The 23169-nt window shown below is 53.7% G+C and overlaps 1 protein-coding gene across 1 annotated transcript in view; it reads left to right on the forward strand.

Moving 5' to 3' along the window:
- Positions 1 to 23169, forward strand: part of DPYD (dihydropyrimidine dehydrogenase) — a 527599-nt gene that overhangs the window by 447486 nt on the left and 56944 nt on the right. Inside the window, exon 20 of the mRNA XM_054564805.1 lies at positions 14577 to 14756. Coding sequence (XP_054420780.1) covers positions 14577 to 14756 — 180 coding nt within the window. The remainder of the gene's footprint in view (positions 1 to 14576; positions 14757 to 23169) is intronic.

A 23169-nucleotide genomic window follows, 5' to 3' on the forward strand; every position in this document is an offset into this window, starting at 1 on the left:
ATCCTGATTTTACTCTTTCCCTTTTTAAAAAATTGTGCTGAGATACTCCTCATTTTCTCCCTAGTTCACGTGGCACGGAGTAGATTTGAAAGGGCCTTATTTCCGACCCCCTTCGGAGAGTAGGAGCTGTGGAGGTCTGTCTCTTCACTTCCCGGCCCTGACAGCGTCTCAGGCGGAGGGAGGTTGGAAAGAGGAGAAGGAGGCGGCGGCCGTCGCTGGGTGCGGGGCTCGGTGTCAGAAAGCGAGCTGAGCTCTGAGGGCCGCCTCACAAGGCCAGCACCCTCGCTCCTCAGGGACATCGAAGCTGAACAGCTCTGCCCTGTGCCTCCCGCGTTGTGTTTGCTTTGTTTCAGTTTGTCTTGAAACCCAGTGTGCTCGAGTTCCTTGTTCTTCGTGCTTTCATTTAAGAAGCCCTGTCGTTGGTCCCCAGCATTATTCAAAACCCCAGTTCATTCTAGTCTTGAAGATCCTTGACAGCGTTTGCGCGCGGCTATGGCATAGCCAGAGACGGTTGCGTTGCCGGGGGTGGCGTGGGAGTCCGGAGCAGGCTCTTTGCAGCTCTGCCAGCTTTGCTCAGTGCCTGGCCTCCCCGCTTCGTTGCTGGATACATGTGGCCTATTCATTTAGTTCCTGTGAACCTTGGTCTGGTCACCTGGCAACTGGAAGCTCCAGCACCTCTCTCATTGGCCTGCGGGAGGGGAGAGACGACACATAACATGTCAAAGGGAGTGTCACCGTTCAGAGCCCCTGGACTGTCTCCCTCTCGCTCCACCTGCCCGGTCCTGCCAGCATCTCCCCGGCCAGCAAGGCCCAGTGCGTCGGGCGGCCGGGGCACCCTGGCCTGGGTCTGGCTCTGAGGTTGGGTGTGAACTGAAGAGCATCTCTGAGCGTATCTGTCCCCAACTGCACACACCTAGGAGAAGGACCAGGGTTACGTGCCCCAAGCCGTGCCGCCAGCACTCACGAACAGTTTTCCCGGTACAGACGATAATGTTGACTGAGAAGTACAAACTAGACAAACGCTTTGGTTACACATGTATTTTTGCAGCCTTCATTGTGACTCTTGATTAAAATGATGATGATGAAAGCAATTATAGTAAAGTATCAAGGTTCTTACAGGCCTCAAAGCAGGTTTTTAATAACTCTCCCTAGCAATCACAACACTGGCTCCCCTTGTGAAGTTTAGAAAGTAAAGGGCAAGTTTAAGGTTTATGAGACGTTGAAAAGGCCGTTGCTGTGAGGGCACCTCTGCAGTTCAAGTGACTCGTGACTCAGAGTTCTGTCCCGTGACACAAGTGACCCCGAACTCACGATTCAGAGGCCAGGCTTCAGCCAGATGACCTTGTCCAGACCAGGAGCACGATCGAGTTTGGCATCGAAATACGATCTGACAGTCAGGTCTGCTGGGGAGGAGTCATTATCCCCTAAGCTTTGCCCCAACACGGACTCCGGATTTTGTCGGGAGGGTTGTGTGCAGATGATTCTAAATATTTCCTGGATTTTGGCATCTGCCTCTCATACCTTGATTCTTAAAAAAAAAAAACAAACAAACAAACAAACGAAAAAAAAACCCATCCCTGAAACTGTTGGCTTAGAAGCTACAAGTTTGCCGTTGGAGAGAAAATCACATATCAATACTTCCAAGTAGAATGAGTTTAGGGGGAACTTTGGAATGTTTTATTGCAGATTATTCAACAAATTATAATTTTGGTAGAGGAACAAATGGGTTTCTGTTTCATCTAAGTAAAAAGAAATCATTTAAGAGCTGGCCTCTAGAAATCCGTGTCTGTATCATTTATGTGTTTTACGGCATTAAAGTTGTAGCTCACTAGCCATCTAAAAGCTTCTGAGGCACAAACATGAATTTTTACAGATTCTCATTACAAGTTAAAAGTCATCTCACTGTGGGAAGTTAAAAATGGGGACAATCAGAGAAAAATTTCAGTTGAAAGAAAAATGCATTATGGGAAAAGCAATAAAAGCCCCCAAACTAGAAAAGCAAAATGACTTTTCAGTAGCCTCTCTGACTAAATTGTGGATCAATAGTGTGTAGTTAATGCATTACCAGGAGAGCATTAATTTGCCATTACCGCCGGTGATCTGGTCCCGCCGTGGCCATTCATTGACACAGTGACCTTTGGCTGAGAGAGATTTTGTCGTCGTTATTTCAGGGAGAGCAACAGAAAGGCAAAAGGAAAGTAGAGGTCACCTCCAGCCACAAGTACCTCGCACCACACCAAGTGGGAGCCTTGGAGCGTGCCCGGAGCCCAGGCAGGGGCGTGTCTGTGTGTGTGTGGGGGCGGGGCGTGCCGTGCGCACGTGGCTTGGGGGCATGACACAAGGGGAAGCTGCACGCCCCTGCATCAAGCCTAAAATAAAGCAGACCTTCCCTACGCCTCTCTGCAGCCACGCGTCGCCAAGCAATGTCGGTTTCGTGTTCGGGAAAACTCCCTCCGTGGGTGTCCTGGCCATCGGCCTCCTCCTTCGTTGTAATGCTAGACAGAACACACTCATGTTATTTTTGCCAAAGCCTAGACTTTCAGAAACGGAGTACACCTTGTCAGCACAGAAATGGTTAAATGCCATACTCATACTGTCCTTATTCTCACTGCATAGGACGGCGGGTCCTCACACAGGTGGCAAGAGTGCGAGTCTGTCATTCACTGTAGGCCCTTCCCGCTCAGAGCAGGGCAGTAGCAGCTACACTATTATTAGCGCCCGGGTGCAAGGGGATGGCCTGCCTGACCTGCAAGAAGGCAGGCGCACTCACACACCTCTGCCTCTTTAAGGCGCCCTTGGCGGACGTGTTCCTGGGTTCCTCCGGTGTGTTCTGGGCACGGAAGTGTTTAAAGTAGACTCGCTAATCACCACTGATCATACTTGGCATTAATGCTTATGTCTGAGGCGAGAACTTTTTTAAAAAGGTTTTTAAATTTTTCTTTTTTATTTACCGAGAGAGAGAGAGAGAGAGAGAGAGAGAGAGATTGATTTGTAGTTCCACTCATTTATCCATTCACTTGTTGATTCATTGGTGGCTTCTTATATGTGCCCTGACCAGGGATCAAACCTGCAATCCTGACATACTGGGATGCCACTCTAACCAACTGAGCTTCCTGGCCAGGGCCAAGTGTTTTAATTTTTAAAACTATGCATTCATTAGGAAACGGTAAGTAGATGAGGAAGAAATTGGCTTTGATAGTAACAGTCGCTAACGCCCATTGAGAACTGCAGGCATGAGGGCTGGGAAATCCGCGCTGTTATGTAGCAGGTCCTACTGTCTGTTTATTCTGCCAGTGGTTACTGAGTGTCCGATAGATACCAGGCACAACATGAAGAAACCAACATAAGAAAGTGCCCCATAGTGGTAAGTGCCGTGCCGGGAATTTAAATTAGAAAACGTGATCGTGACCAGGTGCCTGGATTGCTGTGTTGGGCAAGTCCTCTCGGGGAGGTGACAGGTAAGCTGAGAACAGAAGAGAAGGTTCACCGAGCCATGGGAAGTATAGGGAGGAACAGTACAGGTAGACGGAGAAAGACCCCTAAGGCAAAGCCTGAGTAAAAGACGTGCCTGACTTGGCGTCGGTGTGCTCCCCACAGGCCAGCGTGGCTGGAGCGGAGTGGGCCCCAGGAGGGGGGCGCGCAGGGCTTCACGCCAGGTGTGCCCGTGGTGTCCGAGCGAGGGCAGACGCTGTTGGTTTTAAGCAATGGTGAGAGGAGACCTGACTCAGAGGTTTAAATGGTCGATGTAGCTGTCATGCAGGTGATTAATTCGGGGACGGGCAGCGGTGGAAGGCGAGAGCTATTGTTGCAATGGTGCGGGTGAGAGGCGATGACAGATGCGAGCAACAGCAAGCAATGGATGTGGAGAGAAGTGGACAGATTCGCAACAACCCACATTCGAAGTTCTATGAGTGTGGCTGCAAGGCTGGAGTTTCCGGGGCAGGACAGGGAAGGAGCCAGGGATGGTTTCGCTGCTGGGCCTGTCAGAGCACAGGTGTGGGGAGCGGGGATGACGCGTCTTCTGGCCAAGGCGCCGTCTGCGGGGCCGTCAGGGGGAGTGTGTCTCCTCCTTTTCAGTCCTGCTTCCCAGGGATGGGCCAAGCTTCTAAAGGCACGTTCAACCCAAGGCGCGTAGATGGGTGCAGGTCTTTCCTCCCAGCGAGGATGGGTTTCTTAGGAGCGCATTGCAGGGATCAGAGGAACTAGGCACAGAACAGGTCCATGGAAACCTGTGGCGGAGAGACGGCAAGAGGTGGGTGGCTGGGCGGGTGTGGGGCAGCAGCGTCTGGGTGCCGGGGGTTCGGGGGCGCGGGCCAGCGTCCCTTGTCGTTCTTGGGTAGATATTCCTGAAGTGGAGTTGTAGAAGACCATGAATTGTACAGGTAACAATGAAAAGAAATACAATAATTTGCATTAAATATACATTTTTAAGTAAAGTAAATAAAAGGTCTCGAGAACATTTCCTTCCAAAGGAAGGATAATAAAATCCTGTTTATCAGCCTTTAAAAACATGTATTTCCTTACCTCCTTTTCTTCAAATATGCAGGCGATATTGCTTCTCTGTTGTGTTCAGTGGTCCGATCTCCCACCCGTGTAATGTCCTTGTGACCCGTGGGCCCTTCAGAACCCCCAGACCCGATCCTCCCGGCCTGACACGTGCGCATTCCCGGCTAAGCGCCTCTCCTGCCCTGTTGGCTGACCCTCCCCCACCAAACCAGAGGACGGGCAGACAGTTGCTGCTGTCGGGCCTCCTTTGTTTAATCTGACAGATGGGGACCCAGGACACGAAAACGTCTTGGCGTTGCAAACGCACAGCTTGGCGGTCCCCGCAGTGGCCACGCTGCGCTCCTCAGGCCACAGGGGGCCACGTGGCTACGGACCTCGACCCCCCGTCTCAGACGGCGGGCTGACCCCCACGGCGGTCGGCACGGCGAATATCAGGCTACTTGGCATATCGCCTCGTCTGGAACACGGCAGGGTTGCAGCTGTCCTGCTGTGAGGGCCCGAGCTGTGCCCTCATCGTCCCCCCCAACCCGGCCGCCGCCCACCGGATGCCAACTCCGTCCTACTGCCGCCAGGCTCAGCGACGCATGCCAGGCAAGAGAAGCTCCATGACTCATCGGGGCCCGAAACCAGTGGTGCCGACCTGGAATCTTTAAATCGCGGGCGGGGGCGGGGGGAGCAGTAGGGCCAGGCCCGCCGCACCTGCTCACGCCTGCTCTCACGGCGCCAAACAGGGGTGCTGCGTACTCACGGGGCCTGATGTTTCTAAAACACACTAAGTTAGTGCAAGTAATCTAGAGAGAGTTAAAGAAAATAAGCCAGTTCTATCGCATTTTAGAGCATTATATAATTAGGTAATTTTCCTTAAAACAGCTTCAGAATATAAGCAATAGTTTAATTTACAGTGTGACATTTTATAGACAAGACTGAAATGTAAAACACATAAAAGTCACTTACCTGCACCTACCTTATTTATCTTCTCATTAATTCATATTCATACTCTAATTCAATAATTTCAAGCCCATAGTATATTGATTTGTGGGGAAAGGATGGTAATCACATCTTAGTTTATGCCGGCAAAGCAGAGCTATTGAAATTCAGCCATTTCTTGGTCTCTATGTTCTATCTTGTATGTTCGCCTGCATGTGATAAGCCAATTGTCTACAACACAAATGTGGCCGTTCTGGTCTTGGGGCTTGATACAGTAACTTATCTTAGACATTAGTTAATAAGGGAAGAAAACTCCAAGGGCACTAGTTTCACATTAGGACACGCCATTAAGAATGGGAACAGCCATTCCTACCTGGGAGAGAGACGCTCTGTGTCGCACCGGTACCAGGGAAGCCTGCCCGGCTCGCAGCGGCACTTCTCACGCGCCTCACCCCGCCCTCCCAGCGGCGTCCCAGGACCGTCCGTCCCAACGGGCAGAAAACAAGCGCCCCAACTCTGGGCTCCGCAGGCAGCTTTGATTGATAAAAGAATTTGAAAAGAAACAAGAGGACAGGTTCATAAAGTAGCATCTGCTGAACTTAAGAATAAATGCCCAAGTAATTGTTTGAGCAATAAAGACTTTTTTTTGAAGAAATGTTGTTTTAAAATTGTTTCTTATGGTCAAAATCCCAAATGACCTGCTGAACACTCCTGGCTACTTCCCCAGCAAATAGAAAGAGAAGGCCTGGAAGAGGAAGCAATTCTGAGGAATGTGTAAGAGGGGAGAGCAAATTACTTTAAATGGCAGGATCTGTGCGGGAGTACATTTGATTATTTACTTTGAATGCATTTGAAGTTGATGAGGCTCTGAACCTCAAAGCATGAACCTGAAATAATTAACAAGAGAAGAAGAATTGTTTATAATGAAAATACTGGTCTTAATGCAAGGAGACAAACGGGCTGACCTGGATAGGTGTCTAATACCGGAACTGAAAAATGGAGTAAGAGAATCCAAGCTCAGAGCATCCGGGAGACATGTCTGCTAGCTTCCCCCGGGTCTGCTTCACCCGCCCTTCACTGCAGCTCGAGTCCAGGCTGCTCCATGCAAGTCCTTTAACAGCTACACGTATACGTGTGGACACTAACCGTTTAGGGCACTGCGTAGGTGAGGCGTCTTACTATGAGTTCCATTACTATTCAGTGATGTCTTTATCGAATTCTGAGTCACGTTTTTCTTCAGCTGTCATTAGAAGGGGCTACCAGCGGAGAAACGATCACACGACAGCTCCAGTCGAGATTCAGGGGCTGAGACTGGAGGTATCAGATAATTCGGCCGTGTGTGGCTATGACAGATGCTCTGAGTATCAAGAAAAATGCTGAAAAAATGGTGCTTCCCTGGGCCACCTGGAAAGGCCCTGGGATACCCCAGGAACAGCAAAGTAGTAATGCAAACAAACTGATGTTTGACCTGCCATCAGGGGTGCATATTTGCCTAAGTAGAAAGAGGGGAAAGTGTGCTATTGACAGGGAATGAGAGAGATTGTGCTCCTCAGGGAACGCTGTTACTAGGCTATCTTTGTCTTGTTTCATTCATTCATTCATTCACTCATTCAACAAATAATATACCAGGCATAGATGTTTATGTGCTTTTTGAGTGAGCAGTAATGACCAAAACAGATCTAGTGCCTAGTACACTTTTTCTGTGCATACTGTATTATAAGAATACAATGTGCAGTACATATAACATATCAACCGTGCATGAACTGATGGCTTATATTATCAGTATTCGCAACCCCTGAATGGTTGTGAAAGACTGGAGTTAAGACGTAGACAATGTTATTTGAGATGCAATTTCCATGGGAACAACGTTTTGCTCATTGCAGGAAACCATCGGCTTTTCTCGGAGTTTTAAGTGTCTGCCTAGGTCACTGACTAACAGAATACCATCATCGGTCTTCAAGGTCCCCAAGAAACTTCCATGGGCTGATTTGCCGGAAGATTTTTCTCCTCTCGGGATGACGGCTTCTTCTGCCGGGACCCAGACCCCATGAGGCATTTCAGGACGTGATGTTGCCAGTCAGGTTCCCTGTCTGTGCTGGCTCTTGAGGAGCAGAGGTTGCCTACGTGGACGGAGTGAAGTCACCGGAGGGCTGCTGTTTGGGCCGGAGCCTCACGTGCAGGGACTCCAGGTCGGACTCTGTCCCGATCGGCTTGTACCTGTACCTGCAGGGAGGCCGGGCCATCGACGGAGCCTGTGGGAGGCCGGGCGGCAGGCACCTCTGCCCGCGCCTGCGCTGCGCCTGGCTCCCCACCTCACCTCCAGCCCCTCAGAGGGGGCAGAGGGAAGGGCGGTGGCCCCGTGTGGTTCTTCTAAATTATTATGTCTTGGTTCAGGTCATTATTGAGATCTGAGTCCAACTGGAGCCAACTCTGAAAGGGCAGACACAAGAAAGGGGACAAGGGGACGGAGGCAATGTCGCCTGAGGGCACAGCCCTTTGACAGCTCCCGTCCAGTGGCCACGGAGTCCTCGACACAGAGCGGCAGAGCAGCCCACAGGCTGCTCCGAGTAACAGTCCATGGCAGCCCGTCACCCGCGCCACCTCGGAGGAAAGGCCCAGGGAACCAATGGCTCTATTCTGGTTGGCAAGATGTGGTCTGGACCCCAGTACGAAATGCCTCAGGAGCACTTTATCCCCCTGCCTGCCTTCTGCTGGACTAGGGGTCAGAAACCAATCAGGCGGAGAAGGGCCGCAGGCGGACATTGAGAAACAGCCCTCCCACCTCCATAAAATCCCTTCTCAACGGGGGAGGAGGGTGGTTCACGTCCTTAGACGTGTCAAAGAGGGTTAGGGATATGATCAACGACGAAGGATGCGATTATAAAACAAGCTAAGTGGCTCCCGTGCCTTCAGGATCTATCAACTGGGAGCCATCAGAGGGCAACTATGAAAAGCATTTAATGGGCAGAACCGCCCACCCACCGGGCTCTCTTCGAGCTGACCCTTTGGAAGACAGTATCTCTGGGGCTGTTCATTGTTCTTTTCTACCCCCGATCCAATCTGTTGTGGTCAGAACATAGAAAACCGGAGGCAAAGCCAAAGCTCCCAGCAGGGCGGCACTCAGAGAGCCGTTTGGCTTCGGCATCCCGAGCAGTTCTGTGCCGAAGCTGAAAGACACCCTCTCCGTCTGGGAGAGACAAGATGGCGTTCTGTTCAATGCTAGAATTTTCCCACTTTGGTGGGGGGAACCTGCTTGAGAGACCGAAGAGCACAGAAGCATTCGCGATCTCGGGAGGAGCTGAAATCAATGCCGAACCACAGCGTCGGCAGCGATGAAAGGGCCGCTGTCCGGGTTGCCGGGAAGCTGCTGAGACGTGCTCGCTTTGATTTCTTCACGTCGCCCGGTACGTCACCGCTCAATGCGACGCACAGGGACACCCGACTTTGATGTTGTGGAGCTTCAACAAATGAAAACTAATGCACCAGAACAACTAAGGTTTGTGGTTTTCTGTGGATATACAACTACCCGCCCCGACTCCCTAGGCACCCCGCCTCCCCGGAGCTCCCTCTCACTGCTCGCTTCACAAAATTACAGTCTGGGTGTTCCGCTCCTGACCTCGGCTCGGCCGTGCCATGTTTGTGGGGTACCCAGGGTTCATAGGGAGATGCCGTTCTTCTGAATTTTGTCTTTAACAATACGCACTGCGCACTGGTTTCAGAAATGCCCTGAGGTTTTATGCGTCTGTCTGTCAGCACTGGACAGAACTCAATCTGGGCAGGATTTGCTGAGTCCAGGCCTTTGGGAGCTGGTGTTTTTGGCCGGTGGGCTTGGACAGATGGGGATGGAAACCATTTTTCTCTACAACACCCAGAGGTCTGGTTCCCGGTTTAAGGCATGAACCTTCCAGGGGCCATCCGGTTCCTAAGATCCTAGTGTTTAAAAAAAAAACCTGAGGATTTCTGGCACTATTCTGGTTGCTCACAGCTACGCAGCCGAGACGCAGTTTCACACCGACGCTGCCGGACTTCTGTGCGCCCTCTGTTAACCTCTGGGCTAGACTGTGTGAAATGGTGTGAAAACTGCTAGTTGGGACTTTAAGAAATAGTTCTCCATGCCCAAGCTCTTTCCATTTTCAAAGCAAGAGAATTTTCCTCCCTCCTGCCTCACTTGTAGGCTTATTCTGAGCAGTAAAGAACATAATGCGTGGAAAGGATATTTTGATAATGTAAATCATAAGTCAGAAATTTACTGTTCATGGGGTTAATCCCATTTCACGAGAAATACTACGAAAGGAGCGGTGCCCCCTACCTGTCGCCTGTCCGGGACTGGCAGGGACAGCCTGCCCCTCGCTGTGCCTGCACCGAAAGTGAGAATTCAGGGCACTGTGTCACGCCTCTGGAGGGGCCATTTATTTGGCGGCAGTGGGAGCTTTATGGCACACCCCGAGCCACACTGCACCGGGGGCCCCTCCTGCACGCCCCACACAGGCTGGTCCTGCTGAGAACGCAGGGGCGCGGACCCCAGGCAGCCCACGGCGGGGACCCTCGCGCTCTGGAAATAATTAATGACGGCAGCGATCCTTATAATGGCACCTGGCGCCCTGCTGCGAAGGGAGATAAACCAGCCTTTGCCATAAAGAACTCACAAATTATACTGAGCAAACACGTTAACCACTATTAAGAATCCTAATCAGGGCTGTTAAACAAACAATTAAGAGATGTCATATAAAATACACCGTTTAGGAAGAGCAGCGACACGTTTGGACCTTTAGGAGGAACCATTTACCTCTGAGCAAGAGAGTGAAGGGCAGGCAAGTAGAAGCACCTGCTGAGCTCCAGCGCCCTGTTCCCGAAGCTGCGTTTACGCCCTGAGATTCATCTGGGGTCTCATTACTGTTTAATCAGAAAAGCACTCTTGTTTCTTCAGACGTGACTTCCTATTATACATAGTGCTTTCTTAAGGGCCATGAAAATGTGGTTCGAACCTAATAGCACAAATCGAGAAGAAAAGTGCTTTGCGGACCGCATTTCGCGTTAGGACGAGGCTCCTCCCGGCCGCTGCGCGCAGCCTCGATGATCCGCGTGTGGCCCCGCGGCACCGGCACCCTCTGGGCGCTTGTCACAAGTGCAGGGTCTTGGGCCTCCCTCCAAACCTGCAGACGCAGAATCTGCATTTAAATAAGCACTCGAGATAATTTATATGGATATTAAAATTTTTTAAAAAGACATCAATGTGCCAAGTTCCTCCTGCCAGAAATTGTCAGGAAAATTAACGTGTAATCTTATCGGAAAGTAAAAATCCAATCACTCACTTAAGGAAGGTAGAGAAGGAGTGTGACCCGTGCCATGCGGTTAAACCTACCTCCAGGTGTCCCCTCCGGACGCACGTCTGCTGGGGGCGCCCGGGGTCCCCGACGGCACCGCGTCCCAGCCGCGCTCAGTCTCGTCTGGCCGTCTCCCCGCCTTTTTCCGCTCACGTCCCCTTGACGCACTCGGCGTAGGTCCCGGTCCCGTGAACACAGCGCCGCGGGCCGACGCGCTCACGCTCACGGGGCGGTGTGGGCCCGCCGCGCCCCGCACCCCGCGCCCCGGCCGCGAGCCCGCGGCGTTCTTGCCTGGCGGACGCTCCAGCGCTGCTTTCCGGCCACGTCTGCGCCACGGGGCGGAGTCTGCCCTACCGGTCGCGCCCCGTTTGTGCAGGTGGAGAGTTAGCGGCCTGTGGAGCTCTCACCGCGGAAAGTCAGGGGTGGCGGAAATGAAACCTCACTATTTCAGCATCGCCACGTGTCTAGGTTCCTTGTAGTGGCAGGTGTCTGCAGCTGTCATGAACATCCCGTAAAGGACAGGACATCGTGGGGTTTTCAAAGGCCAATTGTGTTATGTCTGTAGCGAGCTGTTTTGAGATAATAATAAAAGTAGACCCATAGCACATCATCCTACCAAAAAATAGAATTTCACAGCGAGCAAAGAGGACTAAGTAAAGCACTAGCTGACTTTTACAATTTAAAAAAAAAAATCCTGTGGAGAAAATTATAAAGATGCTTTTTATAATTGTTCGGGGCAGGGAGGAATCAACTCTAAGAAAGTTACAACAGGCCTAGTTAATGTTTAAATTGTTCCCTCTAAGACACAGATTTTTTAAAAATGTAACATAAATGGGCTTCATAGAAAATATTCTTGTCTGTATTCTGTATTTAGTGGTTATTCAATGTTCTTTCTGACATTGTAGTAACATAGAGCACTTCAAAATAGGAAACGAAAGGGGTTTTTTTCTGCTTTTTCATTTTTTTCTAATAAAGAAGGTAAATGAAATTGGAGAACATTGACAATTTTCATCAGGCAATATGGATTTTTCAAGTCAATGGTTATATTTGGATTGAAGATAATTTGATCTTTTAAAAAAATATGTACTTGGTACATGGAACAGATGAAGGGAGAGATCATTGTAATTACATTAGAACAGTTTTTTCTCCATCAGTTCTGTATCTCAGTCACATGAGACTGGGTGGTCATGTTTCTGACTCCCCCACTTGCTAACCAGCTGGCCCGGGGCAGGTCATTTAACTTCTCTCTGACTCAGTTTCCTTGTCTGTAAAGTAGGGCTAAGAATTAAACCTGCCTGTTTGGCTTACTTGAGGACTAAATGAGAAAACACATTTAAAAATGTTTAACGAGCCCCCGTCCTCTAGTAAGAGCTCATGTCGTGGTGGGTGTCGAATTTTCTTCATTGCACCATCGTTCAGCCAACCCTGACCGGAATGTGATACACAGAAGTCACTCTGTCCTATTCCGGAAAGTCAGATGGCCACGTGGCCCTAAAGCATCGCGGTCCCATCCTTTCAGAAGATACAAAGACCCCTCCCTGCGCCCCGAACCCTCCTCTCTCTTTGCTGGAGCCAGACTTCTCGTAAGGGCTGCCTGGCCCCAGCCTCTGGGTCCCCACCGCGCCCATCCCTCAGCCCCCCCGGAAGGGCCTCTGTGAGGGGGCAGGCCTTGCGCCCTGTAGACACACGTGTGGTCCACGTCCTCCTGATTGCTCAGCCCCGTGGTCACGCTCCAGCCTTGGTGTCACCAGTCTGCACGCAGCGCTTGACGTCTTCCCAGATGCTGTCAGGGACGCGTCTGCCCAATGTCCTTCATGACCTTCCTTAGCCTTCCTCTTCTATTCGTTCGTGTTCCCAGAGTCCGGTGCGCGGCCTTCTTTCACATGCACGTCACAGAGTCGCTCACAGCTCTTGCTGAAAACGCCGACGCGTGTGTTTCTTCTGCCCTGTCTCTGCACTCCCCACCGCCTGTTCTGGAGCCCCGCAGTGTGCGGTGAATTCCCTGAACCAGCCTGTCCGCACTGGGCGTCAGGTGGGACACCAGGCTCCCCGTTATCACAAGGCTCATTAACGAGAGACCCAGATGGCTTTGCGAGACCTTGACACAGAATCTTAGTCTCCTGTTTTCAGGTGTTTCCTCATTTTCGTTCACACAGGACAAGATTTTCTCAATTGACCGCCACGGCCAGGCGCGGTGGTAGATGCTAAGAATTTAACATCTGTGGAAATGGGATGGAAATGAGTTTTGCTTTGCTTAGTTTAGTTTGGACGGTTCTCCTTTGGATCGATTGGGAACATAGATGAGGAGGGGTGTTCAGTTCTGCATTGTGAATCGTGAATGTGCAGTGGTGGTTGGAGCTGTAAATGAGTCTCCGGGGTCCCCACGTGGAGTCAGGGTTGGCGAGCTGTTCCTGGAGATAATCAGCCCACAGGTGTGTCTCTCAGTCCCGTCAGCTCGGGCTGTAACTCAGCTCCTAACACAGCCTCGCCGGTAGTTTTATTTCTAGAAGGATCCTAATGAAAAGATTCCATCTTCCTTACCTCTAGAATCCTGTACGTCTCTATTGTCTGACTCGGTCACTCAAATTAAGCTATGCCTTTCGAATCATCTGTTCGGTCAATGCGTGTCTGTTGACAGCCACAAATGGCGAACTTGTGCCGGTCACGGGGGCAGCAGGCTGACCAGGGTAAATGCCGATGCTTCAGGCTGCGCGGGCGCGAGCGGCCCGTCCGATAATCAGGCAGTAATGGTGAACCAAATGTGTGTGAGTCCAAGAAAGCCTCAAGTGACCGAATAAACGGGCCAACAAAACAGAAGGAGACTCACAGGTGCCGAGGCCAGACTGCTGGTTGCCGTGGGCTGGGGGGGGGGCGCCCGTTGGGGAGCTGGGGGGGCGTTGGGGAGCTGGGGGAAGAGGCGCCGGGATGAAGCAGCACAAACCAGCGGCAACAGGACAGCCACAGAGACGCGAAGTCCCGCACAGGGAGTGCAGTCCGTGAGGTCGCGGGGACCGTGTGTGTGGGACGACCGCTCAGTACGGTGCAGGAGTTTCTAACCACTTGGCTGTTCATGTGAAACTAATACAGAATAACATTAAATATGAGCTATAATTGAAACATGTTTTTTTTAATTAAAGAGAGCCTTATGCCTCTGGCTCCCGGAGGCCCCCTTGAAGCAGCGGTACTCGCCGGGAGACGCGGACGCAGGGCGGGCGCCTGGCCGCGGGTCGACGGGACTAGGCCCGCAGCACGGCCTCCTGAAGAGGCCTGGAGGCAAAGAGCGAGGGCACCCACAGGAGGCCGGGAGGACAGAGCTGGGTGCTGGGTGCTGGGCGCGCCGCAGACGCTGGAGAACGCCCGCGAGGCCCTGGCGAGCGGGGGCTGAGTCAGTGACGGTGACAAGCGGCCCTCCAGGTCCCTGCGGCCGCGTCCAGGCGCAGGGCCCGTGTGGACACGGAGCGCAGGCTCGCAGGTCTGGTTCACGTGGCGCCCAAGTGGACTCCCCGGAAATTCAGCCATTCGGGCCGATCTTGAACAGCCCTCCCGGGGCGCGCCGGACCCGCGGCGACCCGCACAGGTTCCCAGCGCACGCGCCGGCGAGTTCTGAAAAATACACCCACGCCTGTGAGAGCGCCGCCCCTCAGCCTTGTTCCTCGTCCCCGGAAGTGCCCTTGTGGCCCCGACAGCCCCTCCCGCCCGCGCCCCTCCCGCTGGGCCGTGACCAGCCTAGGACAGTGCCCGGCACGCGGAGAGGGCGAGCGCGCGTCGCTTTGCGGGGCGAGCCCTGGGTTTGACGGCTGCGCTTGTCGTCCTCCACAGGTGTGCAGTGCGGTCCAGAACCAGGACTTCACCGTGATCGACGACTACTGCACGGGCCTCCGGGCCCTGCTGTACCTGAAGGGCATCGAGGAGCTGCGCGACTGGGACGGGCAGAGCCCCCCGACCAGGAGCCACCTGAAAGGGAAGCCCGTGCCGCGGGTCGCCGAGCTCACAGGAAAGGTACGTGCTGCCCTGCGGGCCGCGCCGGGGGTGTGCCCGGGGCTGCGGTCTCAGGTCAGGTCGGGGCCCCTCCCGGGCGCCCTCCCAGAGCGCCCGGCGGTTCCCGGTTCCCACGGGAGAGCCGCGCCCAAGGAGGCTGGATCGCAGCGGCCCGGCCGGCCCACCACTCACGCTGCCCTGGGCCCGCGGCGGCGCAAGGCCACACGGAAGAACGAGGCGGGCGGGCGTGTGCAAAACGCTTGCGGGTCTTGCCTCCTGGGGCAAGGACGGGTGCTCGCCCCTTCCGGTGGGAGGCTGGCGATTTCTTTATTCCTTAACAAGCTCTGGAAATTGTAGCGTTCCCTTTCTATTTTCAAGATAATCAAATCACTGGAGCCCTGAAGAATATGATGAAGTTTTTAAAAGTAAAATCTAATCAGTGCTTTTTGTGACTGCCTCTGCGATGTGGTTAAACCTGGGCTCCAAAGGCTGCACCCACCTTCCTGCCTAACCGCTGTTTTCCGAGCAATGTACACTACGTTTACGTTTTGCATAATACAGTGATTTTAGCGAGCCTTTTCTCCAACAACGTTCAGCGCTTCGCCTTTGTATTTCCTTTGTGTTATCCTAAATAGACAACCATTGTAAGAAGACATTTCTCGAGCCCTGAATGAGGGGAGGAAAGAATTATAATTCTTAGTCTTTTCAGCTTGTCACTACATCAATAATTAACTTTTAAGAAAGAGAAGCAAGCATAAAGAGATTCTTTAAGGAAGCATTTAATAATTCAAATGAATCCTGACTTGAAACAGGTCACATGAAAAAGAACGGAAAATAAAAACCGGGGTGCTCTGCCGCGGAGGGCAGGGCCCGGGGCGCGAGGAAGAGCCGTGTCGGGTAACTGCCTGAGGTGCGCTGGCTCTGATGGAAAATGTCGCCCCTCCTCTGCTAGCGGCTGGCCAAAAACAATGCCTTCTCGAAGGGCAGCGTGTATGATTCTGAGTCGAGTCATGAGAACCAAAAGGGCGAGAGAAGCAAGATCTCCGAGCGTGCGTCCCAGGACAATGCGGTGACGGGTCAGCCCCTGAGGGGCCCTCAGACAGAAAGGCTGGGTGGCACGACTATTTATAACACTGTAATTAGCAAGATTGTGCCTGCGCAGCCTCCTCAGTCTAACTGATCACGTCACCATAAGCTGTGTCTGCAGTATTTAGACAGTGAGCGCTCTTGCCTTTGGCAGTGACCGTCCGTGAACTGAGGTTGTTCGTAACTGAGAAAAATTTGCAGCTTCACACTCATTCAGCGTGAACGTGTCGTGCAGGTGGTTCGCGTTGCGGTGGATCTGATAGTCAGGGGGTCATCTTGGGTCCGCATGGCCCCGTGCGAGCCGCGGTGGCTTGGTGCCGTTCATCCCAGGGGACCTGCACCGCCGTCCCCACGTGTGCCCATTCGAAGGAAGGGAGGCCAGCGAGGGAGCCACGTGTGGGCGGCAGGGGTGGACACTGGTTTCCAAGGCCAGCCCCTGGGCCCAGACCCTCTCCGGGTGAGCCCAGCCTTGTCAGAGGAGCGAGTGTACTTTCCAGCATCGTCACTTGTTTAAAAAAAAAAGATGCCACCTGTGTGATCAGGTTATAGGACCGTTCCTCAGCGGGGAGACGGGGGAGCAGAAGGACGGCCTGGGAGCAACAGCTCTGTGCTCCTGGCCTTCCTGCACGGCTGACGGGGCAGGGACAGCTGGTGACAGCCCCCTCCGGCTACCGTTGCTGGCAGGGAACCCAAGCGCACTGGATCCAGGGAGCAGGTGGCCTCCTGCCTGTTGCTTCCTCGTGATGCCGGGCTGTGAGCGTGTGTGAGTGTGACTGTGAGTGTGAGTGTGAGGTGTCACTCTATGCCTGCCCAGCCCACGGGGCAGGGCGCCACCTGCAGTGCCGACCCCCGAGCGGGCGGCACGGAGCTCTCGCGCCTCAGTCCCCGGTGGAACACCTGCGAGAAATGCGGACCCCTGCACCCCACTCCCAGGGACGCCGAAGCAGCAGCTCCGCGGCGGAGCTGCACCAGAATTAATTTCTCCTCTCCTTTTTTCTAAATCAAATTTATTGCGGTGACAGTAGGTTCATACGAGCTCCAAGTGCACCGTTTCCTGACACGCCCTCCGTCTACCGCGGCCGCGCCCTGCTGGTAGGGATGCGCAGCGGTGCAGCCACCACGGAAACTGCAGGGGCGTTTCCCCTTCAGCCTCTGCTGCAAAGGAAGCGCATGGCATTTGGGGTTTTGCTTGTCTGTTTCCTCTACTAGACAGTGAGATCACTTTCTTTACTTGTCTTCATATCCCAGTTCCCTGGGCCCTCACGGATACACAGAAAGGGATGAATAAATAAATGCTGCCTGAATAGGTAAACGAACAAATAGAATGAATGTCCTAAGAAAACAGCTAAGCGGCGGCATTAAAAAACTAGTGGTCTTTGGAGTTCTCTAGTCATTGCCATTCCCATTACCTCAGATGCAAAAAGGACGTAAAAAGAAGATAACCTTGAACGTACGTCAAGCCCGTTTCTGTGCCTGGGTCTAGTTTTGTAAAATGGGGTGGGAAGAGCGCAGCAGGCAGGGGAACCTTAGTTTACTTCTTGGCTTGGCCACATGGACCCAGAGCATAAACCACCTGTGGTCGCGGTCGCACCTGTGTGCCCGGGCCTGACACGGTGTCCCCATCCATGCAGGAGCGCCAGGCGGGCAGCACAGCTGCTGCGTGAACACGGTGACCCGCCGCTCCCGTCCCTCTGGGAAGCCATCCATCACCTGCTTCCTCCCTCCCCCTGCAGGAAAAGGGGTCCCTCCTCTTCTCTCCAGTGGCCCTTCCCGTACAGCTGCTCCTCCGGGCATCGCATCCCCTCCTGGGCCCGAGTCTGCGCGCCCCCCGCCCGGCTCACGCCGAGCTTCCTCTGAGCAGGACCTGGCCTCACGCAGACGGGACTCTTCCAGCACCCGCACACGTTACAGGCCATGGAATTAAGGCGCACACACTCTTGGTGCCGTCCTAACTGAGGAGGAGAAAAGGAAGCCGGTTTATAATTAAAATTCCAGCCAGGCCTTTCAAGAATAGCACTCATTTTAGAAGAAAACAGGAAACGTGCCAAACGACTTTCAGTAGATATTAAAACATGATGAAATACGTACCAGTGATATTAATATGTGCGCGTGACCTGTGCTCCGGCTTTCATTCTGGTAAAATCAGGAGAACTGCAGCGGTGCCTGTGTGGCAGCTCCTGAAACAAGGCTTTGTCTGGATGAAAGAAGCCAAACGTGGTGCATTCAGGCGCCTGCGTGCACCACGTCCCTGTTATTTTAAAGCCCCAAGGAACAGGGTTCGAGAAAACTTCTGCTCTCCAGTCACGGCCTTTCATGTGGAAAGGCTGATGCGTGATGTGCGATGTTTTATGCGGGATGTTCATCCGTGTCCTTGTTTCTGGCCTGCTACCCAGCACGAGGACAGAGAGGCGCCTGCAGGGAGGGCGCGTGCCGCCGGCAGGACCCGCGAGGGGCTGCCACCTCCTCCCACAGCTGGGAGCGTTGTATGTCTTCCAAGCTGTTTATTTTTTTTCAGGCTTTTTATTTTCCAAATTGAAACATAATTTACATAAAGAAAAAAGGCACCGGTCTCAAACGAATCAGGTGACGAGTCGGACGGGCGCCTGCACCCGTGACATCCTGCTTCCCTCAGCGTGGGAGATGTCCCCGGCACCCGTTGGCGCCTTACCCGCCGGGGGAAGCCAGTGCAGTCCGGGTTCTGCCACCGCCGATCAGCTGGGTCAGACCGTTCGGCGCCACGGGGTTAGAATCCCACAGGACGGGCGTTTGTCCGTGTGTGGCCCCTTCCGCCCGGCATGGTGGCTTGGAGGTTCGCCCACAGTCTGGTGGGTGATGAGCCGTTCCTGTCTTTCCGTTGGTAAATAATTTTCTGTTGTAGAGACATACCACACGCTGACTATCCAAGCAAAATGACATTTGGGCTGTTTGCGCTTTTCTGATATCGTAAGTGTATCTGAAATAAGCATTCAGGCATAACATATGCGTAATAAATGTGTACACTGCCTGGCAAGTGTAAACCAGAATAATGGTAAATAGTTAACCTTAACGACTCTTATACGGAGACTCATAATGAGGAATCCACTCTGAGGGACCTGCAGGGAGGCCCTTGAGGGGTCTCCCATCCGTCACATCTACTTTGTTGCTCTTCCCTAAGGCCACGTGCAGAGCGAGGCCAGAGAGGGATGCAAGGAACGAAGGGCCGTCTCCTTCAAGTCCACCCCAGGCCCGGTCCGCGTCCCCGCGGTCCGCACCATCGCGGCGTGTCCCTGGGGCGGTCCCTTGGGTGTGGCGTGTTGTCGGACAGGCCCCGGACAAGGCTTCACGTTTCGGCCAGTGACTTCGGTGGCGACGGAACGAAAAGGCGGCATCGCCGAGGCCGCTTTCTGTGCCTGCAGTCGGGGACACGAGCCTGAAGATTCTTTACTGTTTCAGTCCATTCCAGGGCACATGGCCAAGACACCAAAGCACCAGTTCCTGGAAGTTCAAACTTTCCAGAATTACCAAACCAGAGTCTCCTGCCTAGATATTACGGGGCTGGTCCACAGCGCTAAACTGCATCAGGTGGTTGAGCAGGGCCTTACGTGGACCGGGAAGTGGCCAGTCTCCTTTAAGGGCAGGGCAGATGCCGTCCACACCGCGAATGGTGATTATTTCTACTCAGAAGCAGGAGAGGCTAGGGGAGATGGAGTGGCCCCTCTCGTCACCGGGTCCTCTCATTCATGCATGACGGTCCCTAGGGAAGAGGGCGCCGGGTTTGCGGGACAGCGCGTGGCTCTGAATCCAGGTTCGGGGTCTGACTTCGGGGCAGCCGTGGGCCAGCTACACGGACCCTCGGCCCTCACTCCTGTAAGGGCCAATTGGGACACTGAGGCCTAGTTCACAGGTGCTTCGTGGGGGTTGGGAATCGTGTCTGTGGGGTGCACAGCACGTGGCAGGCTGCAGTCCCTCGCAGTCATCCTGTGATTGATTCTAACAGATGACAGACAGACAGACAGGAGTGATCTGGGTGTGTGCTGGGTCTGTGTCCGAAACACATGGGTAATAGCAGGGTAAACGTACACCTTTGCAAACATCTGTGAGTTTGATCCCTTCCCCTCGCGTGTGGGCTCCCAGCTGACCCTCCCACGCCCTGCTTACCTTTTTCTTGGCCTTCTGTTGTTAGAACATCATCTTCCAGCTCAGTACCATTTGATCTGGTCAAAAGTGAGCCTTGTTGTCCTTTGAAGCTCTCCGTTTCACCACAAAAGCTTCTCCACCGGCGACGGGAAGATAAATGTGTTGATTGGGGGTCTGGGCAGTGAACTGGCGTGAGCAGCCATCCTTGGTCCAGAAGCGGGGCAGGGCCGCGGCCACGGGAGGAGCAGCCCCAGGGCAGACAGGAGGCAGCAGGGAGGCGCTGCCGGGTGCCTGCGCGTGCGGGAGCGGGCGCAGGGTCTGTCCCCGAGCAGCCGGCCAGCAAGCCCGGTTCCTTGCTGCCCTCGCTCGGAAAATGGGCGTCCAGTTGATAAGCTCAGATGTCATCATTTCCTTTGTCACTTTCATGAAAGTAAGTAGTTCTGTATAATTCCTCGTCCTTTATCCAATATACTGCTTTAATCAAAATGCACCTTATTAATATTAATTATATGCTTAGAACTTGTATGAAAGTGCTTTTCATCTTCATCATAACTTACCGACATTAATTCTGCTGTTACTTTTAAGCTGGGGGATAAAATAGGACTTTTCTTGTTCTGGGTGGGGATTGAGGGTTTATAAAGAAGCCATTTCCATATAAGATACAATGTGAATTCCAGCACCGCCCTTGAACTCATCCCTTGCCCCCCCCTCCACCCCGAGCTCCGCAAAGCCAGTGACACTTGGTGCAAGCCAGTTGGCTTTGCTCCTAATCCTGATTTTATGGAGAAACGCAAATATCTTACTGTGATGCTGAGCTACGCCCTGAGAGTCTCCCTGAGAAAAAATATGTATTTGTTGTATGTCTGTTTAAGCCCATCTGCCCACTTGAATGCAAGGAGCATTAGATTAAAAAAATAATGATTTTCTGATCGTTAAAGGAGTCCAAAGAGTCATTCTGATAATGCAGAGAGTCCGTAGAGGCGCGAATTATATTCTTCAGCTCTGCGCCGATCTGTCCTGATGTAAGAGCTGAGAAAGATTAAATGGCGACTATTTGAAATGAAGAAGGGGATCTGATTTACCAAACAAGCCATAATTGGTTTGGGGGCCTCCAGATTATACGGATCACAGCCGCTGTGGAGCAGCTGGGCAGACGCTGGCGCCGTAGGAGACCAGGCCAAGGCGTCTTCCGTGGCACTGACCAACCGGCAAAGTCACGGCTGGCCGCACGGTTCAGAGTCCCAGTGGAATATCCACGCTCTGCGCTGTCCTCCCTGGTGACCCGCATCCTGTCTGGTTGCCTGTGGTGACCAGTTAGCCCCCTAAAGAGCCCCTCCCTCTCTTTTGTGCTGCACAGACATTGAAGAGCAGCCTCCTTAGCTCTCGAGCCTGCAGCCTAGAACAGCGGGTGCTGTGCGGGCACAGGGACCCATGTCAGCAGCGGCGACCACCACCTGCACAGAGAGCCCACACTGTCACCGTCGGAGGCACGGCCCACGGCCCTCTCCCCTGGTCCTGTCACTGCGGCCGCTCTGCCGAGCTCTGCACCCAGCAAACCCCGTGCAGAGCGAGCCTTTGGGAAATCCGTGGCCACGCCTCTTGACAGCCGCTTGCTTGTCTTCCTTCCTCACCCCAGACCGGGGAGGCTTCAGCCCCTCTGCCTGTGCCCGGCCCAGCCGCGCCCCCCACTGCCTCCCGTGTCCCGGGCTGCCGGCAGCTTTCCCCTCAGAGCTTCCAGGTCCCCGAGCTCCTCTTTAGTGTCGGTCCCAAGGGGAACTACTGCCAGTAAGCGTGTGGCCTTTGAGGCCCTGCAGGCGTCCTGGGGCGATGGAACTTTCCAGACCTACTGTGCAGAGTCTCCTCTGAGACACGTATGAGCTGCAGGCATCCCCTATTCACACCGTTGCTGGCTGTGGTGGCAGGCGGTGGCGCTCACAGGTGGCCACGGTTTCTGGAGGGGAGACACTGTCCTCCTGTCCCCCGGGACACGGTGCCCTGCTTCGTCCCTGAACTGCAGGGGGCAGTAGCTGCCCTGGGTGGGCTCGCTTGGGCCTGCCCAGCCCGCCATCCTGTTCCCTTCCTCAAAGTCCTCTGGACAAGGGACAGCACTGTGCAGGTGCCGGGACTTCCCAGGCCCCAGCGGGGAGAACAGCCTTTCTGGGGAGCGAGGGATCCCCTCTGTCGGGCCAAGTCCCCGAGGTTTCGGGCTGATTACCCCCCAGCGCCACTGGCAGGGGAGGGGGAATGCAGACCGAATGCAGCTGCTGGCTGCGCGGGGCGGGGGGGTGGCCTGCAGCCCTTGCACACCGGGAGTCTCGTCTTTCGGGGTCTCGCTGCCCTCTGTGCTGGGACCACAGGCACGTCCCCGTCCCTCCCCACACGCGCGCACCTGGCTTCCTGCCACAGTGCCTGGGACACCAGGGCGCCTCCCTTTCCCAGCCCGGCAGCAGAAACGTTTATCCCTGCACCACGCCTGCTCGCAAAGGGGATCCTGTGAAGCCACCCAGCACCTGGCGGGCCCCGCTGCGCGCCCCGAGCCGTGTGCGCCGCACCAGCACTGCTTTCTGGTTGGAGGTGGAGCCGTGGGTGACTTCTGGGCTCCCTCTCAGCCGCATTTCCTCCTCTGAAAACTTGGGATCATAGTGCACACCTCACAGGATTGTCAAGAGAAATAAGCAACAGAGCCGGCACTTCTTCCCTCCACGGATCAGGTTCTGGAAATCGCCGTCTCCTCTCACCATCTCTTGTTTTTAGCTTGCTTTTCTGTGCTCAACCCATCAAAATTAGATTTCTACTCATGCCCACTCCCCGGAGCACTGAACCCGCTCTTGCTGAAGCCACCAGTGGCTTAGTGATCGCCGAACCCAGGGCTTTCCCGGCCTGCTTGCCTAGGTCTTGTTACGGTCAGCCGCGGAGCACGCCATGGTATTTGAAATCTCTTCTTTGATTCTTAAAACATTCCTTTCTCCTGCTTTCTCCCTTACCTTCTATCAAGCAAATAACTGCTAGCACCTGCTACGTGCCAGGCATTATAGACACAAATACTAATAATAATAATATAACCACCTTCCCTCAAAGGGCTCACAGACCAGTGTGGCAATTGGGCGGCCGAAGGGTTATTTATAATGCGGGGTGATAGCAGCCCACGTGCATGGGGCGGCAGCGGTGAGCAGGAGTCGGGGCACGCTCCCCAGGACACCTGGGGACTTCGGCAGAGGCCTGGGGCACCGCA

The sequence above is a fragment of the Pteronotus mesoamericanus genome, unplaced genomic scaffold, assembly GCF_021234165.1.
Source record: "Pteronotus mesoamericanus isolate MK-2021 breed Mesoamerican mustached bat unplaced genomic scaffold, CSHL_Meso_final scaffold_99, whole genome shotgun sequence".
Classification (NCBI taxonomy): domain Eukaryota; kingdom Metazoa; phylum Chordata; class Mammalia; order Chiroptera; family Mormoopidae; genus Pteronotus; species Pteronotus mesoamericanus.